A 27,509-nucleotide genomic window follows, 5' to 3' on the forward strand; every position below is an offset into this window, starting at 1 on the left:
CTTTGACTGCACCATTCTCTTCCTCATCCATCTCTGCCTCTCACATGCCCATCTGGCAAAGCCCCTGCCTTACTGCACACCTGCACCTGAGCAGCTGAGTGCTGCTGGGGAAAGGAAACAATCATGCTGACTGATCTCACTTGAATTCCATGGCCGTGGATTCCAGGGGCCTTCCTACACTCCTCAGAATCGATGCCATATTTCCTCCTCCTGTCTCAGCCCTCTCGGCTCTCCTCTCCACTTCCTCCCCCTCTCACCCACACCTTCCTCAAGCAGTCTTCAGTTGGTGGCTTTGCCACAGACATCATCAGGAAGACCAGGTCTGCATCCCAAAAGGCTGGCCGTTAGGGTCTCCTGTGCTATGGTTTCTCACTGTGGTTGGCCAGTAGGGGCAGCCAGCGGGAGACTGGAGGGTAGGAGTGATGAGTTCCTCCCTGCCAGGTCTTAAAATGGTAGTGGCGCCATCTATCTACCGAAGGACGCAGCTCCTGTGAGGCAGCCCTGACTACACTACAATCTCTGTCTGGTTCTGACAGTCCATGTTCCCCGAGGGCTGAAAGTGGCTCCCCTCTGTTGGTAACAATGGGGCGCTTTGCCATCCCTTGTTGCTTATGCTTAAGTCTCACCCCACAATTTTAGAGATTCTCTTCATAAAACTCTCCTTTTCTCCATGTAAGTGTGTCATGTGTTTCTTGCCAGGACCCACACGGATGCAGTACCCAAGTTTACATCTCCAGCCCTCACCTTTGCCTAGAACTCCAGAACCTTAGATCCAACTGTCTTGATGACATCTCCATGTGTATGTTTAGTACATATCTCCTACCTAACACAGCCTAGTTAGGATTCTTAATTCCCTACCACCCCAAACTTGTTACTCCTCCCATTTTCCCCATCACATTAAGATGGAGCTGTCATCTACCCAATTGCATAAGGCTCAAATCAAGTCTCTATTCTTTTTTGTCCATTTATTTTGAGTTCAGAATCTATTAGCAGAGACAGGTAATAATGATTTAACAAACATAAATAATTGCTAATGATGATAATGTCTAAAAAGATAACAGCTAGGCATAAGGGATGGATGATAACAGAAGGTAGTACCTGTTCAGTTAGACTGATCGACGAAAGTGTGCTTCTATAAGGAAGTGACATTTATGCAGAGATCTTAAGGATGAGAAGGGCTAGCCATGCAAATGGAAATGGAGTGAGGAAGAGGAGTGTAAAAGAAGGAAAAATGTGTGTGTGTGTGTGTGTGTGTGTGTGTGTGTGTGTGTAACTCGTTCCCATCTAAATCAATGACCCAGATGCATTCATTCTTTGCACCATGAATAAACACAACTCCAATTCTCTCCTCCTTAGAACATGAGCCCAGGAGAGCAGGCACTTGTCTCCATTATTCACCACCATTTCCCTGGCTTAACCCTAGTACAGAGTGTCCTAGAAAGTGACATTTGATGAACAAATGAGTATGAGAAAGCTGCCCAGTAATGCTGGATCTGCAAGTATTTCAGGAGAGACCTGTAATAAGGATTTTTATATAAAAGATTAGGGCTTCTTCAACTTGAGGGCTATTTTTTGTTAATTGTGACTCAAATGAATCATGTCTACAAGCTAAACTGAGTAAATGAGGCACCACTTTATGACTCTTATATTAAAGACTATGTTAAGGTTATTTTAAAAGCAAAATATTTAGTGGCAAGGGAAAAAGGACAAGGGCCCAAATGCTCATCCCAAAGTGATCTTGTTAAGACTGCAATTGGATGGTTTCAATCATCATGGTCTTTTCCCCCAAACATTACATCTGAAAGTTTCTATGAGCCAGAATCCATTAACTTCTTTTGCTGCTTTTTTGCAACAAAGGGTGTAAACTCAATACTAAAGGATCATGATCTACTTTTCCATTTTTACAAAACTTGTTTAGTTTCCTTCAAATCTCCAATGTCCCTTCTGTGGTTTTCTGCAGTCTTCATCTATTTGAAATCCCCTAACTGACAGCATTTGCTCTGCCACATCCCACACCACGGAAAATTACAGGCTGGTGCTATAGCTGATTTTGTCAGCATGTATTCGTGAATACCATAAAGCACTGGAATGAGACATATTGCACTCCCTAATACGGGAGGTAATTTGTTTTCTGGACTGCCTGGCGTTTGTGACATTCATTAGTGAGAGATGCAATAGGAAACAGAATTACACAAATGGGATCTTCACATTGTACTGGCTACGTGCAAGATGCACGTGATCTCTGGTGCCGCTGTGCCTCCCAGCCCCTTGTTCGTGGTGCTGAGATGCTGCTTCCAGCTTTTGTGTCTCAGTCTGGATGTGAGCACAACCTGGGGAGGCTTCAGTCTCATTCCTCCCCACCTTTCTCTCGGGTGAATCCAGTTCTTGGGGTGCTCTGCAGAACAGTGGGCATCCATGCACTAGATAAGGAGGTGTCCTCTCCCACACACACTTGAATGACGGCCATCCTTTCCCAATGTGTGCAAGTAAACTTAAGTCATTAGACAGTTTAGCTTTAAGGATACTTTTTTTTTGTCTCTTTTACCCATTTTTTTCCTGAAAGCTTTTATAACTGGCCGTGGCTAGTTTGCAAGAGTGGTTGACGAGGGAGAAAATACTAAACATCAGTTGTCAAATATCATAGTTCTGTGCTCAGCATGTCAGGCTTACCTCTTACAAACAATTAAGAAAGTCAGCTCTGGAACCAGACTTCCTGGTTTAAAATCCTGGCTTTACTACTCCCTACCAGTGTGGCTTTGGGCAAGTTAGTTAACCAATCTGTGCCTCAGTTTCCTCATATGTAAAATGGGAATACTAATGCTATATATCTCATAAGGTGTTTAGAAGATTAAATGAGTTCGTCAATACTTGGTACCTGGTATTTAGAACAGTGTTGACACACATTAAACTCTATATAGAATTTGCTAGCAGTATTAAATTTGGTAGAAAGTGTGCGTTCTGGAAAAGGAAAGACAAGTTCCAATCCGGACTCTGCCACTTGTTTACGAGCTCCGTGGCTTGGGCATTTATCTCAATTTTGCAGATTAGGAAACCAAAGCCCTCAGTGTTTTAGAAGACTTACCTTACAAGGTTATTTTGAGGAGTGGCAATAAAGAATGTAGAACCCCTAGCACAGGCCTGGCTTTGAGTAGGAGCTCATTAAATGAAGACAACAGGCTTAAATAAATAAGTGTGGACCTTCCCAATTAATGATTTATTTAAAATATTTGATGCAATGTTACTGTTGAGTGGAGTGACCTATCTGATCATCTGAGTCACAATTTTCTGCTCGTAAATTGTTCCTAGTTCATAGGGTAGAATCAAATATAACAGTATTCCACGGTGTTCTGCAAAGAGCCCTAGGATTTCCTTGGCTGCTTAAACAGGTTTAAAGATACTAATATAAGTGTCATAGAACATTGAGGCCAAAGAAATCCTGGGCTGTACCCACAGGGGCTTAATAATCAAACCTGAGAATCTCAGCGATTTACCTAGAAGACCCCAAATAGAAATATACCCAGTTTAGCATTTCATCGGAAATTAATCCAAACCTCTGTGGAGATTCCCTTTGACACTTAAAGTAGAAAACTGATAATTCTTGAGTAAATTTGCCTGAATAATTAAGTAAAGAACACCAGATGAGGAGCCAGCTGTCCTCTGTTATGTTGTTCTGGGTTACTCAGCGTCAGGATGACCTTGAACCATCACTCAGCGCTCTGGAACTCAATTCCCTCCCTTGGGAAATAGAGGAACAAGTAACTAGGCCCTCTTAGTTCCAAAGTGTTATTCTAATTCAAAGATGTGAAGAGGAGTGCATGGAAGCATTTGAAAGCACAATCCCTTTTTCCTGAGATTTGGCACCATTTGGCCCACCGACACACTAAGAAGTTTGGGAGCTGGGGCCCTGTACATATGGAAACATGCCCACATTGGTGACTCAAGATATCCATGGCTGGCATAGAAAAGAAGGCAGGTGAAAATAAACTCTTACCTTTTAACTTCTTTGGCATCACTTGCGATGAAAAATCCTAAAGTACCTTCTTGGATCTTAAGATGGTTTCCAGGGTTAATTAATATACTGCTCAGTGAACAAAAACAAACAAAGAAGACACATTGATGAGCTCATGTTCCAAGTAAAACCTTAAAGGCTACACCGTACTGTTAACTGTATAGGGGGCCCACTAGTCTAATGCTTTCCCTAAAGATTTTGTCCAGGGCCTGATGTCTAGTGTCCCACACATTTAATTAGATAATGTCATCAGAAAGCTCAGCTGCTCAGTTCCCAGGTTGGCACACTCCCAGTTGCATAAATCAAAGCAAATCTAGGTTTTTAGGGCCAGGTTTGTATAATGGGGTTGCCATCATGGGCTTTTACTTTGAAGCAAAGTTCCTAATAACGTACCCCTTTGGAAACTGCTGTTGATGGTCAACATCGAGCGTTATTGGTCTAATAAACCTATTGCTACACCAATTTTCTGTTAGATGACAGAGCATTAATGGGACCCCTATATGCATACAGGAACATACATGTATACACACCACATTTCACTGCAGGGAATGGTACAAAACACCCATAACCAATGCAGAAGCAAACAGAACATCTGCATGATACTGATAAGGACATGGAAGTAGATTCCTTGTGCAACCTATGTAGAAAGAGCTAGATTTACCAGAAGAGTGAAAAAGAAAAATGCCAGCGATTGGAAATACTTAATTATTCCAGTCCGCTGTTTACAAAAGTGTATGGGAGTGTTTGAATAAGGTGCATGTCTAGTACGTCCTGATTGGGGAAAACTATAATTAGAAAACAAAAGTAAATTATACTTAAAAAATTTCCCCTGCAGGGAAGTATGAACCTAAGTATACACTGTCTTATTCCAAAATGGTGTAAACACATTAGTTGACCAAGTTGTGTTTGGACTGACAGAAGAGATAAATGTATCCTAATCTAATAAATGGATGAAACAAACAAGCTCAATTTTTGGCAGATTAAAAGCAGAATCCAGGAATTCTGTGCACAGCCTGAGATGAGGCTTTGGGCTGAATGGTTGCACAATGTAGGGGCTCTCAGCGCAGCAATAGATACAATGCAGGGAGTCTGACCTGAAAAGCAGGTGTTTAGAGTGTAATAGATGTTTGAAGTCAGGCTAAAGGAAGTCCTTCCCTGTCTAAAACAATCAAAATGGAGGAGGATGATTCACATGCAATCCTTTTCTGCTGGTAAAACCATTCCAGAAAAGTGCTGCGGCCAACAGAATGGTGCATTTGTAGCAATACAGGAAGGACCCAGGTGAACTTTTATTCTGTTGGGAGAAGGGAGTAGGTCATTACTGAAAAATAATTGTTTGTGGTCACAAGAACTATTACCCATAACAAGATCTGACAGAAGGAGCCCAATCCTGTGTGATCGCTATTATTAACACTAAATAATAACAAGAATTCATGAAGATTCGGCTGTTCTGCCCAAGAACCCCAGGCATCAATGAGATTCCTGACAAATCGGGAAGCAGCAGGCCACACTAACAGAGCAGCTTGTAAAGGGCAGCCGTGCTGTCCACACACCTCCTGATTGCCCTCCACCAACTCGTCACATTTGTCTAATAGCCCTCTGACTTTTCATGATCCCAAGGAGAAAATGGCCAGAGCATACACAGTTTGGACAGATTCCTTTTTAAAGCCAATTCAATGCAATGTTTTAGAAAGAAAGCAGCATGTGGGTTTCACAAATACTTTCTTACCCCCTTTGCTGCAAGGCAGTGCTTACACGCCCTGGTTCTGCAAGCAGAAACCAAGTTCAAATTCCAGCACTGCCATTCAGTAGCTGACATTGGGCAAGTTACTAAACCTCCCTGGAACTAAATTTCCCTACCTACAGGATGGGGATGACGAAAATTGTAGTCTTTCTTCAGAAGATTAAGCAAGACAATGGATAGAAGGCTCAATGCCTAGTGGTTATTGTCCCTTTTATTATTTGTGATTGCCAAAAAAACCCCAAAAGGGTATTTCACTTTCAAAGGAATTATCACATTTTCCTTAGCTGGCCCCATGAAATGTAATACACAGCTTCGAACAAAACATCCTAGCCATCTGAGATGAAGTTACAGGATGAAGACCTGCACACTCCAGAATGATGGACAAGGACAGAATGAAGAATTCCAGATACTTCTGGACTCTAAAGGAGCTAATTCGTTAAAGTTGAAAAATGCTACATGTTGACATGTATTCATATGAGGTAAAAAAAGCTTCTCAGTGAAAAAAAAAATCCTATCATAATTTCAACAATGCAATTCAAAAGCAGAAATCTGACACTCATCCATGGCTTGGTGACATATATCCACAAAACAAGGCTCACACAGAACCCGGGCTCCCTTTTTTATATTATGTGCTTCATTAATTGCATAGCAATGATTGATCCCACTGTGTCATAGTGGTCACAGTGAGGTTCCTATCAATGAAAAATCATTTCCTCTGTTCTTTATCAACAGTGAACAAGTACTGGCCTACAGTGAGAATTTGGGATCATCATTCCAGAGACTCCAAGCTGAGGTCACTTATTACAGCCCTCAAGCTTGCTTTAGTCAAGTCAATGTGATGGAGAGGAAAGATTTGGGCACTGGTGGAAGGCAGATGTGTGTTCAATATCGGTGCTGATATTGGTTAGGCAAGCAGGTACATGTGTCAGGCCTGTGGGTTCAGGTCCTGGACTTGGGCATGTGGATGTCGCTAAGCCTCATTCTCCTCATCTGTACAATGGGTGAGTATCACTACCTTACAGTGTTGCTAAGAGGGTAAGTACATAACTATGTGCTAAGTGGCTGCTACATAGTAGATCCTTAATACATGGTCACTTTTCACAGTGAGCAGGTAATTACAATAACTACACGAGAGATAAATAATCTCTCACAGCATCACAGCTCTCCATTTTGTCCTTGGTCCTAAGAAACTACCCAGGAGGCACCCTATTGGCACTGAAAGACCTTTTTACTGATGGCAGTTCTGAAACATTTTTTTCCTGCAAGACTCCTGGAGATGGGCTAATTTGGACTGGCTTTTGGCTGCACAGTGGAGCACCTCTCTGTTCCTTAAACCTTATGGCTGATGGCGTAAAGCACTGAGAGAAAGCACCTCCAAGGACATCACTGACCACGTGATTCTAGGATGTCCTCTTGTTCTCTTTTGCACAGGGGTGAGAGGCTTTAAATCACCTCTAGTGAAGCATGGAGCTGCATTATTTGCAGCTGTATCAGAGTAACACAGCCTTCTGGGTGGGGATGGAAAGAATGAGCCCAGCACTTGAGAATAATGAGGGAAAGAAATCTAGATACAATACATAAAGATGCTCCCTGTGCTGGATTCCACTCATTATAGTTAAGGGTTTGGTAAAGAAGCACAGTGCACATGCTTGCAGGGGACCACTGCATATAATACTCCCTGTGTATTTGAAACAAAGTTTCAAAGACTCTTGGAGGAAATATATTACTCTTCTTGATATTTTAAACACTAAGCCTTCTATATACTTTCCAAATCTAGAAAGTTTAAATAAAATATTAACCCTCTTCTTTTTGAAAATATGAAAAGATAAGGATCCTAGACAGAAGTATTTTTTTCCCCTGCAAAGTGCCTACTACCCTGAGAATATGTTATTGACTTCCTAATGGGGATATGTAAATCTTCCCAAAGATCTTTGATCTCTTAAAATACCCAATGTTAAGTTTGTTTGTTTTCATGACTGCCAAGTCTCCCTCCCTGCGCATGCCTTTAAATCAGTCTCTGGCTCCAGTTTTGTCTAATTCACTCGCTTATCAGAGATAAACTTCAAGATGTGTCATGTGAAGAATCAAGAAAATCTCTACAAAAAACGTCCATTTATCAATTAGCAGAATTCCGACAGGGACATCTTCTTGGCAGGAGTGGACTTTCCCTCATTTCCAAAAACCTATAAATTATCTTCTTTATCCTATGACCTTGTTAATTTCAACTGAAAACATTCAGTGACAGCTGGAGGCACAAAGCTGGTGTGGTCCCAAGGATTCTGGCTTTCTCTTTTTCTTTCGCTCTGAGCCTCGTATTGAAACTGATTCTTTGACTCCTCACCCACTACATGGAGCAGATATACAGTAAAACCTTGGATTGCGAGTAACGTGGTTTGCGAGTGTTCTGCAAGATGAGCAAACATTTCTAATACATTTTAACGTGGTAAACGAGCGATGTCTTGCAATACGAGTAGTTTGTTTCTGGAACGAATTACGCTCGCAAACCAAAGTATTACTGTATATTTTTTTGTAGGGAACTCATAGTTGAGTAAAGCAGTGAAAAGCATGATCATACTGTTTTTATAACTAAGTTTACTTTTATAAATAAGTGTCTCATAGTAGCCAGCTTAGAGCCCTGCATGCAATAGGCACTTTTCAACTATTGGTGGAATGAGTGAAAGATATGTCATTGGTCTCAATTCCAAAAGTGTTCCTTCCCCTGTCGAGTAAGGAGAAAGGTAGTCACAGCTGTTCTTTCAAAGACCAAGTTGCAGTTCTTATCAGTCAGGCCTGCCAAAGAAGCAACCACACCTCCTCTAGGCGGGTGGAAAGCAAGCTGACAATATCCCAGAGACATTAAGTGTAAATATGTAAATATACAAATATATAAACAGCTAGCTACTTGGGGAGTTGGAGCAATTGATTTCAATATTGAAAACACCACTCCCTTTGAACTGAGATACGTGTTCCTAAACATAAAACACACTCCAGGAACCTGGCTAGCGGGGCTCAGTCCACTAGGGAAATGTCCCTGCCGGGTTCCTGCAGGAGCCTGGTCTCAAGCTGTAACCCATTTCGTTGTGTATCTCTTGCTGAACTTCGGCCAGGATGGAGATTTGGGGCTCGATGGGGCGAAATGATTTATTCCCTTCCTCCACCACTTATGCATAACAACTAGGAAACATCTAGTTATTTCTTCTTCAATTAGCATAAACTTCACTTGTTTGCTGCTTTTGAAGACAACCAATGATTAGTAATGCCACTGAAACAGATATTTGTTAAAGGAAACTTTTATCCATTACGGATACATATGACAGGTGTGTATCTCTCTCCTCCCCCACTCAATTTCAGGTAGGTGTAATGTACCATTCCCTAAGCAATTACAAAAATATCACTCACATGAGAACACAGTTTGTACTTGATAATATGGTAATTATATCTGTGTCTAGCAAGCTAATGGGACTTCATTAACTAGAGCAAGAGGATAATAAGAACCATCTAGGGCTTCAGCTCATGCTGTGCCCAGAGGAATCACGCCACCGAAAGCAGTCTCGCTGACCACACAAGGCTATATATTATTGCTATGTGGGTGGGACTTTATTTGAACTAATTGTTTCCCCTCTCAGGGAGTACAACTGCCCTGCAGTTTATGGGCTGTGTTAGGGCACAGCCTCCAGAAACCTCAAATCTTAAATCTTACTGTCGTTCTGGAAATTTTCATTTCTTCTGGGCATTAAAATACATGCTGCTGGAGTCCCACGCAACTAGACACACAGTTTCCACAGTGTGCGTTCCACACTTCACTATACGTAAGCTCGTTGACAGAGACAGCATCATAAAGATTGCTCCCAGGTGGTCAGGCCCAAGTGACCGCCATTGTGGACCACTGATAACATGGACCAGGACTTGCATATCCTGATCCCATCGTCATCATTTTAGAAATGGCATTTTAAAATAGATTTTGCTCATAAGGCAAACAGTGCCCATATGGGATGGGGACGCGATAGTTCATTTGGAAAGGCCTATGCTGGCTATTTGGTTCTGGGAGCAAGCCATGTCACTTGCTGGTACACTTTAGGACAAGTCATGCCTCCACCACAACATGCATTCACCACAAGATAAAAGGACTCAAAGGCCAAAAGCCAACAGCAGAGGTGCAACCACTGTGGACTTTTGAAGATGCGAAGTGTTGCAGTAACTTCTTGCAGTTGGATCATTCTCAATAATACCAAACTGACAGGAAGCCACCTCTATGCTCACACATCTACTCAAAACATCACAGAAGAATCTGACTTTGGAAAGAGTTACACACAGACATACACACATACACACACACACACACACACACACACACACACACACATACACGATTACGAACACAAACATGTGACAGTGATTACAACCACAGAGAAAAACAACTCTGGAGGAGATGAACAAATAGGCATCTCAACAGTATGTTTTCAACGATACTTCCTTAGAGAACACATTACTGAAAAGCTACCCGGGAAACGTTAACCCAAAAAGTTTTTAAAAAAAAAAACGATTGATGAGACGTTGGTCATGCTTCATGCAACATATAACAGCAGCAAAACAGGGTGAGGTCAGGTGGTGAGAGTTGAGGTACTTTATATTAAGAAATAAGCCCAAACACACTAGGAAAAACATAAAGCCATAAGTTCATCTCAACAAACAGTACTCATTCAGTAAATCAGATGTGATAATCTGGCAATTGAATAGCAGTGTCCTAGGTCTGTATTGAGTACTGTCCAAGAAAGAAAACAGGCAAAATGTTATCAAAACAAGCGTAAGGAAGAGTTAAGTGTAAGAAGGACTTGGTCTCTGTTTTGTGGATAAAAGGACGGCAAATTCTGCTCTACACACAGGAAACTGGACACGGGGAGGAACAGGTGACTGGGAATATGGATGTGGTATGTAGACAGATGGCACCACAGAGGCTGGTGGACACCAAGACACATCGGGACAGGACACAGACACCAAGGGCTGGAGAGAAGTGTCCTCCTTTTCAACTTGAATAGCATTTGTTCCCACCCTTGGTGCCATGACTGAAAACAGGATCATGCCTTTTTTTTTTTTTTTTTTTAGGTTTCCTGCGAAGAAGTTAGTGCATCATCCCAAAGAAACAACAAATCAAACAAGAAAAGCAATATGCTACTTTTGATTTTTATGTACTCTAGTTGGAGAGGGGTTTATATATAAATATACATATATAAATATATATATACACTAGACAAGGAAATGAGATTATATATACATATGCACATATATATAATCTCCATCTTCCTGGATTCCTGGCAAATGGTTAATCCTGTGGTTAGAAGTGAAGATAGAGGGTGGAGGTTGGGAGGAAAGTTAACGAAGGGTGCATACCGCTTTCGGCTTCTGCAAAACGACAAAAAAAGAATTTAAAATCAAACAATTTGATAGTAAATTGACTGACACCAGAGGGAAAGAAGAAATAAAACCTTTGTTTCAAATTATTTGAAGGATGCATGTGAAAACAAGGTTTCTCAGCAAAGCATGGCAACAGTATCATGGGGTGAAACAATAAAAGATAAAGGTTCAACGCAGGCTGGGGGCAAGGGTCATGGGCAGGAGAAGCAGGGGTTTCCGGATCTTAACACCAGGTCACTTAGAAAATGTGAGTGGAAAATAAATGGGAACTTTTTAAATGAAGAAAAACAATCAAAATTATTCTCTCAGGAAGGGTCAAACGCTTGATACTTTTCGGTTTTTTGGGGGTTGTTTTTTAGCTGAGCCATCCTGCCACCTGTTGGTAGCTCAGTGGCAGCTCAGCTCAGGCCAGGAATCGAAACGCTGTTGCTCAGAGCTCACACTCTTGAGCGAGCTCTTCACCAACTGAGCCACTCGGCTGGCCCCAAACACTTGATACTTTTAAGCATGGCTATTGTGTTTGGTAAGTCCTGTGTTTTCTCAGAGGCGTGATCCACATTCCCTCAAACACACCTTTTTCCACAAGAACCAATGAGCTTCCACACTGAGACCAAGCCACATTTGAGGGTTAAAGCTGGCAACGAAACACAGAAAGCCAAAACAAAGCCAAACAAATTCTTTTCACCCTTTCCTGGAGGGGGGGGGGAATCTAAAAAACTCTATCTGAAAATAGGGCTTTGTTGAAAACATGTCCAATTTGTGAATTAATTAGAGGGTCATTCCAAGAAAAGATTCCGTCTTCAGGAAAAGATCTGAGTTGTTTTTATGAGAATGGCGACAGTGTATTCACACTCAACCATTAACAGCCTTTCTCTTCCCATCCTTATGACCAAAAAGTGGCAGGTGGGGGATGACTGGTCAAGGTTCATTCCGGGTACAGTCACCTGCCATGAAATTATGCCAGAACGGTGGAGCGTCATGACACTTTTTTGAGAGATGCACAGAAGTGATAAAGAGGGAATGCTGAATTCCACAAAGATTTACTGACTTCGCAATACAAAGAATATCATTTGCAAAAACCCAGGATACACATTTTCCCCTAGACAGGTACAGGCGACTATTGGCAGCAACATGGGCAAGCAGCAGTCCCAGAAACATCCATGTTATCTGTTGAACAGCAAATAGCCAGGACACTCAGCTTTTTGCAAATAATATTCTTAACTTTGCCAACATGGAAGGAAAAAGTAAATCTACCTACATATTTGTTCATTGCTGTGGCCATGTTCTACCCTATGGCCACCAAATCTACCATGTTTTTCTTGCTTTTGGTTGATTTGGATTTTCAAAATAGCTTACCATTGAATCAGATTGTGCACAATCTGATCTGGTGGTTAAGGTAACAGAGAACACTGGATTGATGTTCTTACAATCCAGTGTTTTTTTGGTCATAGGCACAGATTGCACATTTGGAAGTCTGCCTTGATTGAGTCATTCATCCGGATAATGAAAATTCCTTAAATGATGCTAGCAGGAATCTTCTCGTCTCGCCCTTCACTCCGCTCAGTAATTAAGGTGTGTGTTGGAGGGTAGCTGCACTCTACACTTGGGCATCCACAGGAAGATGCACTGACTACAGCTGGGAACAAACCATGGACGTCATTTCAGAAGACAAAAGCCTGAGGCTTTCTCAATGACTTCTCTTTCTTCCAAAAGTATCGATAAGCATTGAGGTAGGGGGACAAAAGTCATCTCTATTTTATCTGTAATACATACAGCATTCCATCAACCAAATTCCTTGTTAATGTGATGCGTCCCTTTTCCAGTGTGAACTCATATATTGACTGGGGTGTTATCTATTTCCACCAGACCCAGTCCCTCATCAGCCTGATTTGCACATAATTAAGTACAAAATAAATAAATAAAGAGGGCTCCTGCCCCTGAGCTCTGCTCTCCTGGCTGATTTACACGAAGCTGATATTCTGCCACCTGGGCTTCGGTTGCACCGGGAGAAGCCCATACGGTAGACAATAGGCTGCTTGTAATTTGGCCATCAAGAGAGCATCATGGCTCTGCCCCATGCCTGCTGCGAAGGACACCAGAGTCCACCTGCTTTGTGCTCACAACCGCGAAAAGGGGTTATAGGACAGTGTCTGTCCCTGGTTTAAGGCTGACAGGGTGAAAAACGAAAGTTGGCACGATTGCATGGAGATTTGAATGTCTCATCCTTTTCCCCTGGAGAAATGCTCTGCCCAGTGACACTCAGGATGCCAGGCGGGTCTGGGATAGAAACGGCAGTTTCTAGGCATTGGCTGAGCATGCCTTGAAATGTGTCCTAGGATCAGCGATGTGTTGCATCAGGGTTCCAAGCAAATAAATAACGTCTAAGAAAGACGAAGTGGACCAAACGTTCCCAGAGCACTCTCACCATCATAAACATCCGCCGGATGCTGAGTCACAGCAAACTTACCGGCTCTCTCGGTTGGCGGACTTGTACTCAATGGCGATCATTAGGAGCTTGAGCTTCACAAAACACAGCCTGCAACGAGACAGAAGACAAACCTCACAGTCAGTGCTTCGGAAGAACCAGAGCCCCATAACAAACACTGTGACGGCCTTTCGATCAGCTAATGCCGTCGTTATCCAAGGGCCCCTCCTTCTATGGTTCTACAGTCACCCAGCCAAAGGGAGGAGGCTGTGGGCTACACCTCCCATCTTCCCCATTAAAGCGGATTTCTCGCTAGTGATACGGCGCTGAATGTTCAAAGGGCAAATTGCACTCAGGTCTGGATGTCTAGACACAGACCCCAAGCAGGAATTTGTGCCTGGGGATTTATGCCGGGCCAGGTTCATTAGTGACTCGTTTGGGTAGTAAAACGTTAACTGCAGGAGGGGGTAGGTCTTTGGAGCAGCTGGGCCTGTTATTTGGATTCCATTTTGGTCTTTTGTACAAATGGCTCATATTGTTGTTCCGAGCAGACCCCTGTGTGCTCGGAATGACGGTAATAATCCTTAGCCTCCATGTAACTGCCCAGCTCATGACTGCGGCCCTGTCACTCCTGGCTCCATCCACGCTGTCTCACCTCATCTGCCCGCTGCCCTTGCCCGCAGCCCAGGTTGCTTTGAGGCTGGCTCGTTCCTGCCGCCATGCCTCCACTGATGCAGACGCTGCCTCCTGGAATGTCTTCTCTCTTCCCGACCCATTCTCCAAGGCCCACATCAAAACTAACTTCCCGTGTAGGTCTTCCGGCGACTGCCGCCCTCTGATTTTCTTGCCGTTCTCAGAACTTTGTCTAACCACATCGCCCAGCCTTTAGTCCATCTGATACGGGCTATGCCGGCTCCCTATGGCCTCATGTGTTTGAACTGTGTCTCCCTCACCAGCATAACTTGAAGAGTTTTGGACTTATTTGGAATTCCCCATAGTGCTGTCAATGGAACTACCAATACAGACAAGCACAGTAAATGATTTCCACTGACTGGGGCTCAATTCTAAAAAAAAATAATAAAAGGCTCAGGAAAATACTTGTGCATAAAAATCAAGGTAGTAATATTTATATAGAGTAAAAAAGTTGAAAGCAACTTCAGTATCCAGTAATAAGGCAATGGTTAAATAAAGTATGATCCAATATGGTGTATATAAGCATTCAAAATGACATTTTGAAGAAAGTTTCAAGGTATAAGATCAACAAATAATATTCTATAGATACAAATGTGTAAATAATGTGATACAGTTATGTGAAAATACATATTTATATACTCAGAAATAAATGCTCACATACACAAGAGAAGGATTATATACATAATTGTGTTTCTACAATGGGCATTATCACTTATGTTCTAAAGACTTTTTGATAATAAAAGATTGGTTGACGGATAGATTGAGAAATGAGTTGATGGTTATTTAGCTCCAGCATAGGAAGGTGGAGGAGGCGCTGGGTCGCAGGCCAGGGCCTTCCTTGGTGCCTTCATTTAAGCCCCATAGTATCCCTGAGAGGGAGATATTACCCCAGCTATTCAGACTTCTACTGATATCTCTATTTTAAGGTGATGAAAGTAAGGCTCAGAAAGGCCGTGTAACTTGCCAAGGTCCCCAGCTAGTACTCGACAGGATACGTAACATCTTCATCCCCAGTGAAGCCTCTTTTGTATTGGGAGAGATAGGCAATAAGCAAATATACAAGTGAACAAATAATACATTTCCGGATGAAGACAAGTACTGTGCAGAAACTAAAACACCTACGAGGACAAAGAGTAACTGGGAAGGTGCGTCATCTGCGATGGTCCAGGAAGACCATTCAGAAGTGACGCTAAAGCAAAGAGCACTGGAGCGTGATGAGGAGAAGCAAGCAATGAGAGGATCTGGGAGAAGGGCATTCTAGGGAGTAGAAACAGCAAGTGCAAGGGACCTGAGGCAGAGAAGAACTCGGGCTGTTTGAGGACCTGCAGTAGGGCCATCAAAGCTGCAGCCGAGTGAGCGAAGTCGAGTGTGATGATGACTGGGTCAGGGAGCTAGGCAGGAGCGAGGTCATGAAGACTTTGCTGGCCATGGCAAGGAGTCTGCAGCTGATTCCAAGTGCAGTGGGAAGCTCTGAGTTGGTTTTAAATAGCAAGGTGCCCTAATCAGATGTGCTGGACTTGTGGATGTGATGCTTACAGGTAAAATGCTGCTGAAGGCCTCATGCTCTCTTGTGGGAATAAGAGCACTTGCTCATTCCTGCACGTGAGGGCATGGTCCCCCATATTGCCTTCAACAGTCAGGTTTCAAAGGACCACTTCCATCCAGGCGTGTTTGGGCTCTCGCTGTGATTTGCAGGTTTTCTGATTCCTTTCAGCAGACTCTAATGACCTGGGTTTTGTGCTGATTATGCATTTTTCCGAAACACCAACCCACGTATCCAACTACAGCTGGGAAAATGCTCTTCTTAATTTATGTCCCAGAGAGCACCGCCAACATGCACCCTTTATGGGGCTATTACTTCAGGAGCTTAAATTGTTTAAAATATCAGATGGCTTATGCAATATTTGTTGAACCAAATTATTAAGATTAAGTAACCACTTTCTAATGTAAATAGCAGCTAAATGCCAAAAACTCAAGGAGAATTCTGATGTTAATTCAGCACGGATCACGAAGAGGCCAATTTGCTGATACCCTATGAGCAATGACCACCTCAGTGTGGGATTCTGGGAGTTCACAGGATCAAGGATCTTAATTGCTTTAACGACCTGATCCTACTGGTGAGAAGAGAAGAAATACTTCATAGGAATAACAAACTATGTCTTGCTTGCTACTACAATTCTACTTACTAACTAGATATAAAAAGAAAGGAGCATTTCTAATGCAGAACAGTCAATAAAATCTATGTGGCCTGGTGCACATTCATAATCCAGCAGGAGGGGAGGGCCAGCAGATCTCTGGGTCTTCTTTCATAACTTTCAAATCCCTGTTGAAGGCGATTCTATTTTGCTTTATAGAAGCCTCTTTTTAAGAAGCCCTTTGACCCAAAACAAGCCTTTGCTCCCTGGCCAAAGGGTTGAAGAGAAGAGGGATAGAGTGATATAAGCAAAGTAATTTACACAAACAGTGCCACACCACAGATTTTCAGACTCAAGCCCTTTGAGCTCGGCTGCTCCTGCCCTTCTCATACAGATGACAACCTGAGGTCCAAAGATGGGAAAGTGACTTGCTTAAGGTAAATGGCATTTACACCGAAAGGCCAAAATCAAGTAATCTGTCCAAGGTTAAACCACTTTTAGGCAGGAATGACAAAAGTGGAAATCAAGTCTCCATGCAGAGTGCTGAACAGATGTTTCTTGTAAAAGCGGAGGAAATTAAGGGGTGGCCAGAAGCCCAACATGCAGCCATGTTCTGTCTGGTCAGTAAAGCATTTTTAAAAAACTGGAATTAGGTACCAACAGGTGACTTCATAGAAAAACCAGCTTTTCAGCTTTCCTTGATAAATCAGGAGCTACACTTTGTATGGCTAACAGGGATTGGAGCTTTGAAGCACCTGTCCCTCTGGATGGGACATGCACTCTCCAATGCGCCACAGTCCCCACCACTCCCTATTGTCCCCAACCTCCTCACTCTTCACTCTTGGTTGCTAACTGCCTGCCCTCTACTGGCATCTAAGTTTTTAATCCCTGCTCTAAGAGCATCATCTGGATGTTTGCAAAATACCAATCTTGAGTAACTTGTAATTTACACTAGAAACAATGTAAAATCAGTTTTCTGTTAGATCATGCCACAGAGAGTTGACCAATGTCAGAGTACTGGTCTTAAGGCTGCAGGAGGGGTGCCGCCCCTGTTGGGGGGTCCAGTGTGGAAGAGCAGATCAAAATGAATAAATAAGGGAGTGGGGGTAGTATTGTGTGGTAATCCTTTATTTACTCATCTCTCTGCTCTCTAGACCCAACTTTTTTAGTGCAAGACACATGCTTTGTCTCTCTGGCATTTTTCAAAGTGCAAAGCATAAGCTTTCAATACATGCTAATTAAATAAATATATGAAAGGATGGGGAGCAGAACCTCATGAGTTGCTGGAATACAGAAGAGATAAAGTGGTATACTAGGAAAGTCCAATTTAGGCAGAGAAGGCTCTAAGTGAGTATAGAATCATGAAACAAGATGCTTCTTAACTTGTCTTGTTCATTAGAAGCAGGAAGATTGGAGAAAAAAGGGTGTAGAAGGAAATCATAGCAGCAGTGTGCTCTGGGAATCTAATTTTTGCCTTTGACCCACTATGCCACCATGTAAGCACAAGTCTAAGGTACAGACAGCAGGTTCTCCTTGGAACCCTCTACAAATCCTGTTACAAGGGGTTTGCCCCCAAAAATGTGCCTTCAGACTACCCAGAATTGATGTCCTCAGATTAAACATTTACTTGCATCATTCAAACCCCTTTTTTGGTAAAGCAAAATGGGCTTTGCTCATCCAATCCTTATAGTAGTTCTATGGTTTTACTCAGTCTACAGTGTTTAAATGTATATGGGACGGGGGAGGGGGTGGGAAGGAGGCCTAGTGTGAGGTAGGGTGTAAGAAAGAAGCAAGGACGCTTTCACAATGTGATAAACAGGATGAAATCAGCCATAAGCTAGCAAGAATTTAATTCCCGGTTTCTAAAATAAAATGTCCCAATATGTCCAATGCAGGAAGTTGTTGCTGGCTGCAAAAATAATTACAGAGGAATAGAAATGACTTTTTTTTTCCCCCAAGAAAAAAATGCCACTTGTCACAAAAGGGTCTTAAACCAGCAATCTGCAATAAAACTGTTGTAATAACAAGTAAGATTGTTTTCTTGATAATTATTAAGTAGAGGTCTACCAAATTTGACAACGACATTATACAAAGCCTTTTTTTTTTTAACTGCCAGCATCATCTGTTAACTATAGTAGTTTCAACCCAGATGTTCCTGAGAAAAGGCTCTTAAGAATTAGAGTCCAACTGTTTCTGTCTACCCAGAGGGAAATAAATTGTGCTTGCCATTAAATCGGCCACCTTAGCTAGAAAGATTGCTTGCTGCTGTGAATTAAGCATAGAAACCGGTCCTAGAGTTTGCACCTTCTAATGTGCTCAGGAAGAGTATGCAAATATGGGGCTTGGGGCAGCTGAAAATGACTCGCCCAGGAGTGAGGTGGATGAGGACAGAAGACGCAGCTCTCACAGTGCCTTCCATTCCAGCTCACCCCAAGTGCCAACCCCTCTTCAGTTGTCCAGAGGGACCCTGAGCATGTCAGGCTGACTGACACATGTAATCAGAGTAGGTGCAGATGTAAATACTGGGCGGTGGGGAACAAGATCCTGAGGATCTAGGAGCTGGCATGAAAAAGATCCGCCGTTCAGAGCCTTGATTTTAAATGATAGGCTCTCGAAATGGAAACATCTAGTTAGAGAAAATTTGAAACAGCGGGATTTGTAAGACTCAGCACCAAGAAAATGGAAGTGATTTATGATTTAAAATGCTCACGGAGATGTTCCAATTGCACTTCCCTACGGCTTTGACAGAGGTGGAGTGAGCAGGTTTTAGAACAGCCCTACCCTCATGCTCGCGCTCTCTCTCTCTCTCTCTCTCTCTCTCTCTCTCTCTCTCTCTCTCTCTCCCCCTCCCTCCCTCCCTCCCTCCTTCTCTCTCAATATCTCCACTAACCTAAGATGCTTCAATTTAAAAATAATTCCATTCTTCGCTATGGACAATTAGCATTTGTGTAAAATATGAATAAATGCATTTTAGAAAGTTTTGCTATTATTGTTAATATCAAGCCCCTAGCATCCATCCCATCTCCAACTGGACTGCCTCCCTGACCCTTCCTGTAGAGAATTCTAGACCTGCCACCGACTCTGAAACCTTCCACTAAGGGTTCTAATAGATTTTATGATCACTGGTTTATTCACTAGTATGTAGAATGATTATTAGTCACCTTCCAGGTCCCCGTAGTAGAAATATTCATAAATATTGTATTCCTATCTGTGTTCATATATGTTCAGTCCTAATTGCAAGACCCTCAAAATACAATAATTGGATGAATAGGGCCAGTTCTTTGAGGAAAAAATAATTTTTAAAGTGGAGACTTGAGCCTCTCCATAAATTCTCATGAAACTCCCATTTCTGTAGCCAGGCTAAATAAATTTATCATATAACAGTCAGGTCTGCCAGCTTCTGTCTGCTCAATGTTCAAATTCAAACGTCTATCTCTAAAGACTGACAATGTCACAGAACTAAAACTAACTGTAGTTTTCACTGGGCAGGAGACCCAGCTTTCTCTAGGCCGTCTTCAACTTTAAGTTTCCTCCAGTGGCTTCATTGGAAAGATCTGCCCATGAAAAGCAGCACAGGATGAAAGCATGCTTTTCTGAATGCAAGTAACTGAAGGGATGGAGAACCCTCCCATTCTTGGCCCCCACACTGTCTTCAAACCAGCACAGAAGTATCCACGCAAGTACAAGGGATTAAGGGCCAAACTCCTACCCTTTAGCACAGTGACAATCTGATCAGAGTTCCCCAAGCTACCCAGGCATTAAATGCCCCACATCAGACCTGAATTTTATCTGTTCCATCAAGCTGCAGGGGGACAGAAAGAGACATACTACAGTTTAAATACATCTTTTGTCCTAATCCCCTCCGAGCTGTAAAACCTGATACAATTAAGCTTTTATATTTTGCAAGTGATGAATGATTAACTAATACGCTCACTGTGAGGTTCAGACCCTGGAACATAGTGTTCTTCAAGCAGCCGAACCTCTGAAACTGGTTTCCTCCCACCTGTGCCTCCTCTCCCCTCGGCCCTCATGTTCCTATCTGGACATAAGAGGTGGGGGCCATCCTCACATTTGCTAGTTCTCATGATAAAAACACTATCGCTGTCTCCCCCTGAAAACATCACATGTCAAAGGAAATCTGATTTGTCTCCTTCCCTCCTCTAAAGGGGAAACCAATTTGCTCTCGTTGAAAAATCTCCGAGAGACCTGTGTGTTGAGACAGTTGGGTGTGGTGCTGTGTGGCTCCCAGCCTCCTGATCCCCTACTGCTTAGCATCCCCTCTTCCCTCTGTATCCCCTCGCTGAATCCAACCTCCTTACAAGGCACAGTTCAAGGGCCATCTCTTCCAGGAAGTCTCTCCTGGTCACCCCCAGCCTACAGGAATCTCTCTCTCCCTGGAATGCTCAGTATCTGTCCTCGGTGTTTGCATCTATCAAATACCTGTCAACAGGTGCTTAGGCCTCCCTGAGGATGGGCATATTTTCCTTAGCCAGACTGGAAACTCTCAGAAGGCAGCTGCTGTGGGGACACAGAATCCTTTACTTGGCATTTACAGGTATTCTTATTCATCTTTTACTGTGCCTATATATTTGAGCAACTCTAATTACAGGTACCTCTAGAGATGGCACCCTGGCACAAATATCCTGCATTCATTAAATATCTACTCAATTGACCAAAGGCTAAAGGGTAAATCTTCTAAAGGGTAAGAGGAGTAAATGTAACCTGAAAATGCCACAGTGTAGTTCTTCCTTTCTCGGTGCTTACTCTGTATTTGATGAGGCAGGATAGAGGGGTCATAGGAAGAGAAGAGGTGAGAGAGGGGGGAAAAGGACATTAGCTAGTTCTGAGAGATAAGTAATGGCATTCCTATTTCAGAGATGAAGAAACTTGGGGGAAGCTCCAAGTCCAAGGTCAGGCAGCTGGTAATTATCAAAGGGAGGAGGTGCGCAGAAACCAAAAATTGTGTCCCAAATCACATATCCAGGGGTTTGAGCCCTGGCCTTTGTGATTCCATAGCTCAGATGCCATTACATCACTCAGCATCTTATTATGGGAATCCCTCAAAAACAAGATGCTTTTTAGTGGCAAACATGGCCTCATACCCCAGCTCCTCACTTCCTGCAGGCTTGGCGCTAGCCATCTGCACCCTCCATGGTCACCAGCTGAGGAAGGCGCGAGTGGGAGGGAAAGGAGGCAGGCGGTGTGCTGGTGTTCAGAGAACAGTGGATGGCACCCTCTCCTTCAGATCCCAAAGCTCCTTTGCCTTGATCTTACAGCCACACAGACCCAGGGGCAAGCCAGCTATGCAAAACCAAGGGCAAAAGCTCAGGAGTTGCTGGCCCTGAAAAAACACCCTAAGGGCATCCTGGGGAAGGCCCAGGACACACCCACCATGACTTCTACCAAAGCCAAGACGTCGGAGGGCTGATCCTGAACTTCCTTGTTTCTGCCCTGCGTCTCTGCACCGAGTGCTTATCTGTCCTCCCCAGCCTGACATTGCTTTCATGATCCCTGGTGGATCCCATGATGGAAATATAACCAAGAGCATTAAATGGCTCAGTACCCCATGTCTTCTTCCTATATGGGGAGAGCAGTCAGTGGTTTGCCCAGCGTGCTCGAGTGCAATTTCCTTTCTAGATCCCCAAAGATTGCAGAATACCCTACATGGAGAAGGAATGATGGCAGAAAAGCTCACCCGAAGATCCAAATCCTAACACCAGCTCTCAAGATGTGGCCCATCCATGATTCTATGATTTGGCTAAAACCAGAGAGAAATATTCCAGTGTCTGTGCCCAAAGTGAGGAATAAGAAGAGGGTACACCAGCCAGCATTGTGAAGGAATGGGGTTGATAGTCACCTGACTTGTAGAAAATGCAGCTTTGGGGACCTTACCCCAAGTATTAAAATCTGGAGATGTAGCTGAGAAACCTCTCCATTTAATAAGCTCCCCAGGAGATGCTTAATTAGCCAGACTTCAGCTAGCAGCTACTCCACGCCAATCCCAATTGCAGAGGCCCCAGCGTGGATACTGGTTCTGTAATTTATCTGCTAGGCGGCTTGGGAAGAGGCACCAACATCCTCTGAGCCTCATTGTCCTCATTTGTAAACCAGGGACAGTGATATCAATCCAAACATCACAGAATTGCTGTGAGGCTTAAATAAGAAAATGTAAACAAAATATTTAGAAATGCTTCATTTTATCTAAATTAGCTACTGTTTTTGGAACAAAACATCTTCTGGTGAGATAGGCGATGAAGCCAAAATGCTGGTGCAAGGAGGTCAAAATACATAGCTGGTGTGCACGTCCGTTGGGCAAGAGAGGGCATATCTCTGCCTGCAATTTTTGAAAAGCTTGCCTTGGGCACGGGGGCTTTTTCCCCTCCTGCCTCTCTCCCTCCCCCATTCTGTTCTCTTGGGAAAAGACCTCAAATTTTACCTATTTATCCTGCCCCCTCGTCTTGTCACAGAATGACTTTCCCAGCTTCTAAGAAAACTCCAAGCTCTCTGGTGCATGATCCCACCCTGCAAGGGGCCATTCTGCCAGCCCAGGGGTAGAGCAAATTTATTTCTTTTCATGCAATGAGATGTTATGGGCTGCATATTGTTTTAATGTAGTGCATAATTACAGAAACTGCTCTGCAAATCTGTATATTTTATCTGTGCTTTATTACACCCAGAATATTCCCCAATTCTTTTTTGTCTACATGAACCAGCTTAAAATATATTTTGGCATCCTTTATGTCATCTTGAAATTGAATAGCCAATTCTTACTGTAATGAAAATACTTATGTGCCAGCCTGGTGATATACAACACTACACTCTAATTACGGCTGTGCTTTAATTAACCTGAATTGAAGAGTGTTATCATTAAACTGCTGGTAACTTTGAGTTATGGCTTTTCTTTAATTTAAAGTAGAAAACACAGATAATTAAGCCTCCAGATAATCAAATGCTTGAGGAGAGCTTCAATGTTTGGGGATGTCCCTAAATCTCATTAAATGTCCTTGCTTTATTGATGATTTCTACCTCTGCTGCATCATTGTGTTAAACGAATAAAGCACTAAGTTGAACGCATTCTCATTCACATCAGAATTTTCTGTTGTTGTTTGATTGTATTCCAGAAGCTGTACCGAACAAATGCTAAATTCTCAGACAACAAGATGTGCCTGAGGGATTTGCTTCTCCTTGGGACATGTTCTAACCACGAAACTCAATCAAGGGAAATATTTACAGCAGCCACTAGTGTCCAGCTCTCGAGCTGGCTCGGATGGGTAGTGAAGCCTCACACCACCCAATGGGTCACAGTTGGTAGGCTGACCAGTGCAGGGGGCAGCCTGGGATAGAAATGCAGACCTGGCATGGTGTCAGGCATCAGGGAGGGAAGGCGTACACTAATCACCACCTCAGAGCAACCTGGGGTCAGTCTGCATTCAGTAGAAATGCAGGTCCAGTGTTGGCTCATCAGATTTTCAAGAAAGGTCAGAACTCTAGTTTTTATGGGAAATACCACAATTTTGAAATGCTGGCAACTAACTTTTAAGAAATCAAATACTACAGAGGGCAAATCTGTGAGTCAGATTTACACTCTGGGCATCCCAGCTGCAGCTTCTAGGGAAAGCAGTCCTAACCCTACAAGTTAACATAACAGCCTTATGAACCAATTTGGTTCCCAGGAGCAGAATAAAAGAAGCAGTGGGGAAGCACGCTTTCAAGGGAGCACATGTGTTAGATACAAGCACCAGTCAAACTAGGGAAAACCAACAACCAAGGAAGGGGGCTTTGAACACTCCTTGCTAATGTCCGCAATGCCATAGGACCCCTCCAGGCACTGGCAGGTCCGCGGTGTGCCCATACCACCCCTTCATTAGATATAGGAGGCCTCAACTGCCTTTTTATAGAACCGGCTTCTATTGTAAGCCCAGAGTTCTCCTGGGCTTTCTATCCTAGGCAGGCCACGCTCCAAGGTGGAGAAAATCCCCAGGGACAGCCTCAGTGTTTCAAGACCCAACGCCTCTGAATAGTTAACTTCTTTCTGTGGCAGAGAGAGAAATAGCTTTCAAAGACAGGAACATAAGGGAGTTACAAGAGGGCATCCATTTTCAGAAAATAACTCTTTCCGAATCAATTACCTATTCACTTTTCCAGTCCATTTAGCATTTAAACTTTCACTTAGAGACAGGGTGAGAAATTTCAGTAAACAGTCAAACCATTTTGGATTGCTTGGGGTCTGGGCCCAGGGAGAGACAGAGTGCACCTGCTGTGTTCACTGACAGACGTCGCCAGGTAAGCCCCAAGCTACCAGGCGCTCCAGCCCCTCTCTGCTGTGCACAGAACAGAAAACTATGAGACAGGGGAACCCAAGAGCCCCAGAACTGTCCTCAGACCTCCCTTTCCAGAAGGTTGTTTTGGTGTGTGGGCAGATGGCTCAAGGGAACAGCTTTTCTGCCTCAGCCCAATGGGTTCCCAGGTTCCACTCTTTCTTCCCAGTTTTTGTCAGTAAGACCCAGTTTATCAAATCCTTTGCTAAGGTGTCAATGGGTCAGACCGAATGTCTCAGCATTCCCTGGGAGTTTGTGTTTCACAAGTAACAACACCCTTGTTTGACTTAAACCCAACATCTGAGATTCTAAGTGAAGAGTCTGAGGCATCGTCATGGTGGGAGGACTTAGGGGCCAGGGCTCCTGAGCTCATACCTGTCAGGTGACCACCCATTCTACCTCGAGGGACAGGGCTGCCCTTGCTCAAATGTATCCTGCTAAGCCAATATCAGGAGAAGCTAAGCTTTCTTATTATTATAACATGGCAGTTGTCCACTTGAGGGCTAAATGGCTAAGGACTTTTTCAAGGCCTCCTTCAGATACATGTGGTTCTGCATTTCCTCAACAAATCGCGGACACACTTTGAACAGTGGCTTCTCTGATGTCTGTATGATCTGAATTATTTGAAAGAGAGATCAAAATTCCTTTCATCAAAGGGCTAGGAAGATTTGTTTCTGCCCTGGTAAAACCAGAGAGACACGGGTTCATGCCTCCCTTCATAAATGTGTCTACATCACAGGGGAATAATTCAAGACATGCAGGAAAACTGCAGTTCATAATTTAGTACAAATGATGGATCCAAGCCTGAGATGCTCAGGACTGAAAGAAAACGCAGGTCCAGCAGAAATGCCTAAGGCAGGGACCATGTAATGACCCACTTTCCCGTTCATCACACAAGGCTGAGCACACAGGACACCCTCGGTAACTGTCGAGTGTCCCAAGTCTGCTGGGCAGAGGTGGGGTGTCTTTCCTGCTAAAGGTGCAGTAAATATCTCTGAGAGCCAAAAAGCATATGGTTGATGGTCACTTACTCACAAACAGTAGGGAAGGACAGACCCACGAAGGCACTGGAGAGATATTCTGTGTACATTTCATTGGAGACTCCTTCCAAGTAGTATTTTTGCCACGTGTCTTCCTCAATCTAAAAGAGAAGAACCAAAGAGGAGGGTTTAAGGTACGACAGTAGGCTATAAAAGGAAAACTTGAGTTCTAACATCTCTCAAACAAGTGAATGCACTGGCTATGTGACGGTGAACCTCAGCAACCGGGAACACAACCACATCACCCACAGGGGGCTCTCCATGACCCTGAGTTCATAGGCCATAAATACCTCTGAAGCACCACTTCTCTTTAACCCTGTATGATTTCCAAGGGTGTGGAGTCATTGGCACTCACCATGATATTGGTGGGCAGGTAAATTATTTTGGAGATTAATTTTACAATTGTTATCAAAATTTATAATACTCTTTAGACAATTCCATTGTAAGTATTCAGAGCAAAGAAACAAGAAGACAAGTATATAAAGACATATGTATAAGAACATCCTTTCTACTCATGGAAAATTGGGAATAACCATAAACGGTGCCTTTACACAATGGAATAAAGGGAAGAATTGAAAATTATGATGAAAATGTATATCTGTTCATATAGAAATTATGTAAAAACACATATTAATAAATAGTATGTATAGTCTGGTCCTGCTTTTTAAAAAATATTGTATCAGTATCTGAATGTTTGTAAAGCCACAGAAAAATCTAGAAAGCTTTATATCAAAACATTAACAGTTGTTATATCTGAGATGTAGAATGACAATTTTTCCCTATAGATTTCTGTGTTGTCTGAATAAAGTCTTTTACAATGAGTATATGTATATTACAATGAAATGACACATCCATTTCTACTTTGGAAAAAAAAAAGATTTTTTGAAACCCACCTTGAATATCACAAAAAGTAAAATGTGGTTTCAAAGTAGTCTTAATCCAATTTTCATCAAAATGCTTTGGGGTTTTTTTCCTAATTAATCAAGTTCAACTGGTTTTCCTAAGGACCCTCTTCAGGCTAGGCATTTCTGGAAGGATTTTACCTTGGAGTCAATCTTTAAAAATTATAAGGTGAAGAACCAGAATGCTTAGCCCCTCTGGGAGCTTGAGGATCTCACAGAGTCCCATGGCAGGCAGGCCAGTTGTGCAACCCTTGGGTATCTGTAAGCAGCTGCCTCCCATGTTCATCTCCACTGGAGGTTGATTAAAGGCGGGGGATGAAAGGGGGCTTCCCAGACAACAGGAAGTGGCTCATCTTATGCTGATGCTGAATTAAAAGGCATCTTTCCTATGGCCCAATAGTCACTAAACTGGGGAAATGCAATGCCAGAGAGGCTAGGAAGCAGTGGGACATGCACACCTACCATCTACTTGGCGACACTCTGGAATAGAAATACCAAAAATCATTTAGAAATAAATTGAGTGCTCCCTGACTGATTCTGTGCTATTTGTCTGCTTTATACTCAGTCTGAGTGATTAGATTATGTGGGTTAACCTCATTAGTTTGAGCTGCTTCTAACCTACTCCCACATATTAGACATTAGCTATGCAATGCTGCTGGGCATGGGTTGTTTACCTACAAATTGGTCTTCCCCAGAGTGGGGTCTTAAAAAAAATAAAAAACAGGCACTCAACCATTTCTACTGCTAAACTGTATGATTTTAAAAATTAACTGCAATGTGTTTAGCTAAGCATGAACTTTTTAATTTCCTCAAATCATAAGATTTCAACTA

General features: G+C 43.0%; 1 protein-coding gene across 40 annotated transcripts in view; it reads right to left on the reverse strand.

The window, feature by feature from the left end:
• The window catches only part of KCNMA1 (potassium calcium-activated channel subfamily M alpha 1), a 744,819-nt gene that overhangs the window by 146,139 nt on the left and 571,171 nt on the right, over positions 1-27,509 (reverse strand). For 20 of the 40 annotated variants that reach the window (XM_019657020.1, XM_019657009.1, XM_019656998.1 and 17 more), the window contains exons 15-18: positions 25,768-25,877; positions 13,633-13,701; positions 11,142-11,153; positions 3,992-4,078 (exon numbers count right to left, since the gene is read on the reverse strand). In XM_019657020.1, coding sequence (XP_019512565.1) covers positions 3,992-4,078; positions 11,142-11,153; positions 13,633-13,701; positions 25,768-25,877 — 278 coding nt within the window. The remainder of the gene's footprint in view (positions 1-3,991; positions 4,079-11,141; positions 11,154-13,632; positions 13,702-25,767; positions 25,878-27,509) is intronic. The other 20 variants (XM_019657024.1, XM_019657023.1, XM_019657013.1 and 17 more) reach the window with 1 other exon arrangement.

This window comes from Hipposideros armiger, unplaced genomic scaffold (genome assembly GCF_001890085.2).
Source record: "Hipposideros armiger isolate ML-2016 unplaced genomic scaffold, ASM189008v1 scaffold_272, whole genome shotgun sequence".
NCBI lineage: Eukaryota > Metazoa > Chordata > Mammalia > Chiroptera > Hipposideridae > Hipposideros > Hipposideros armiger.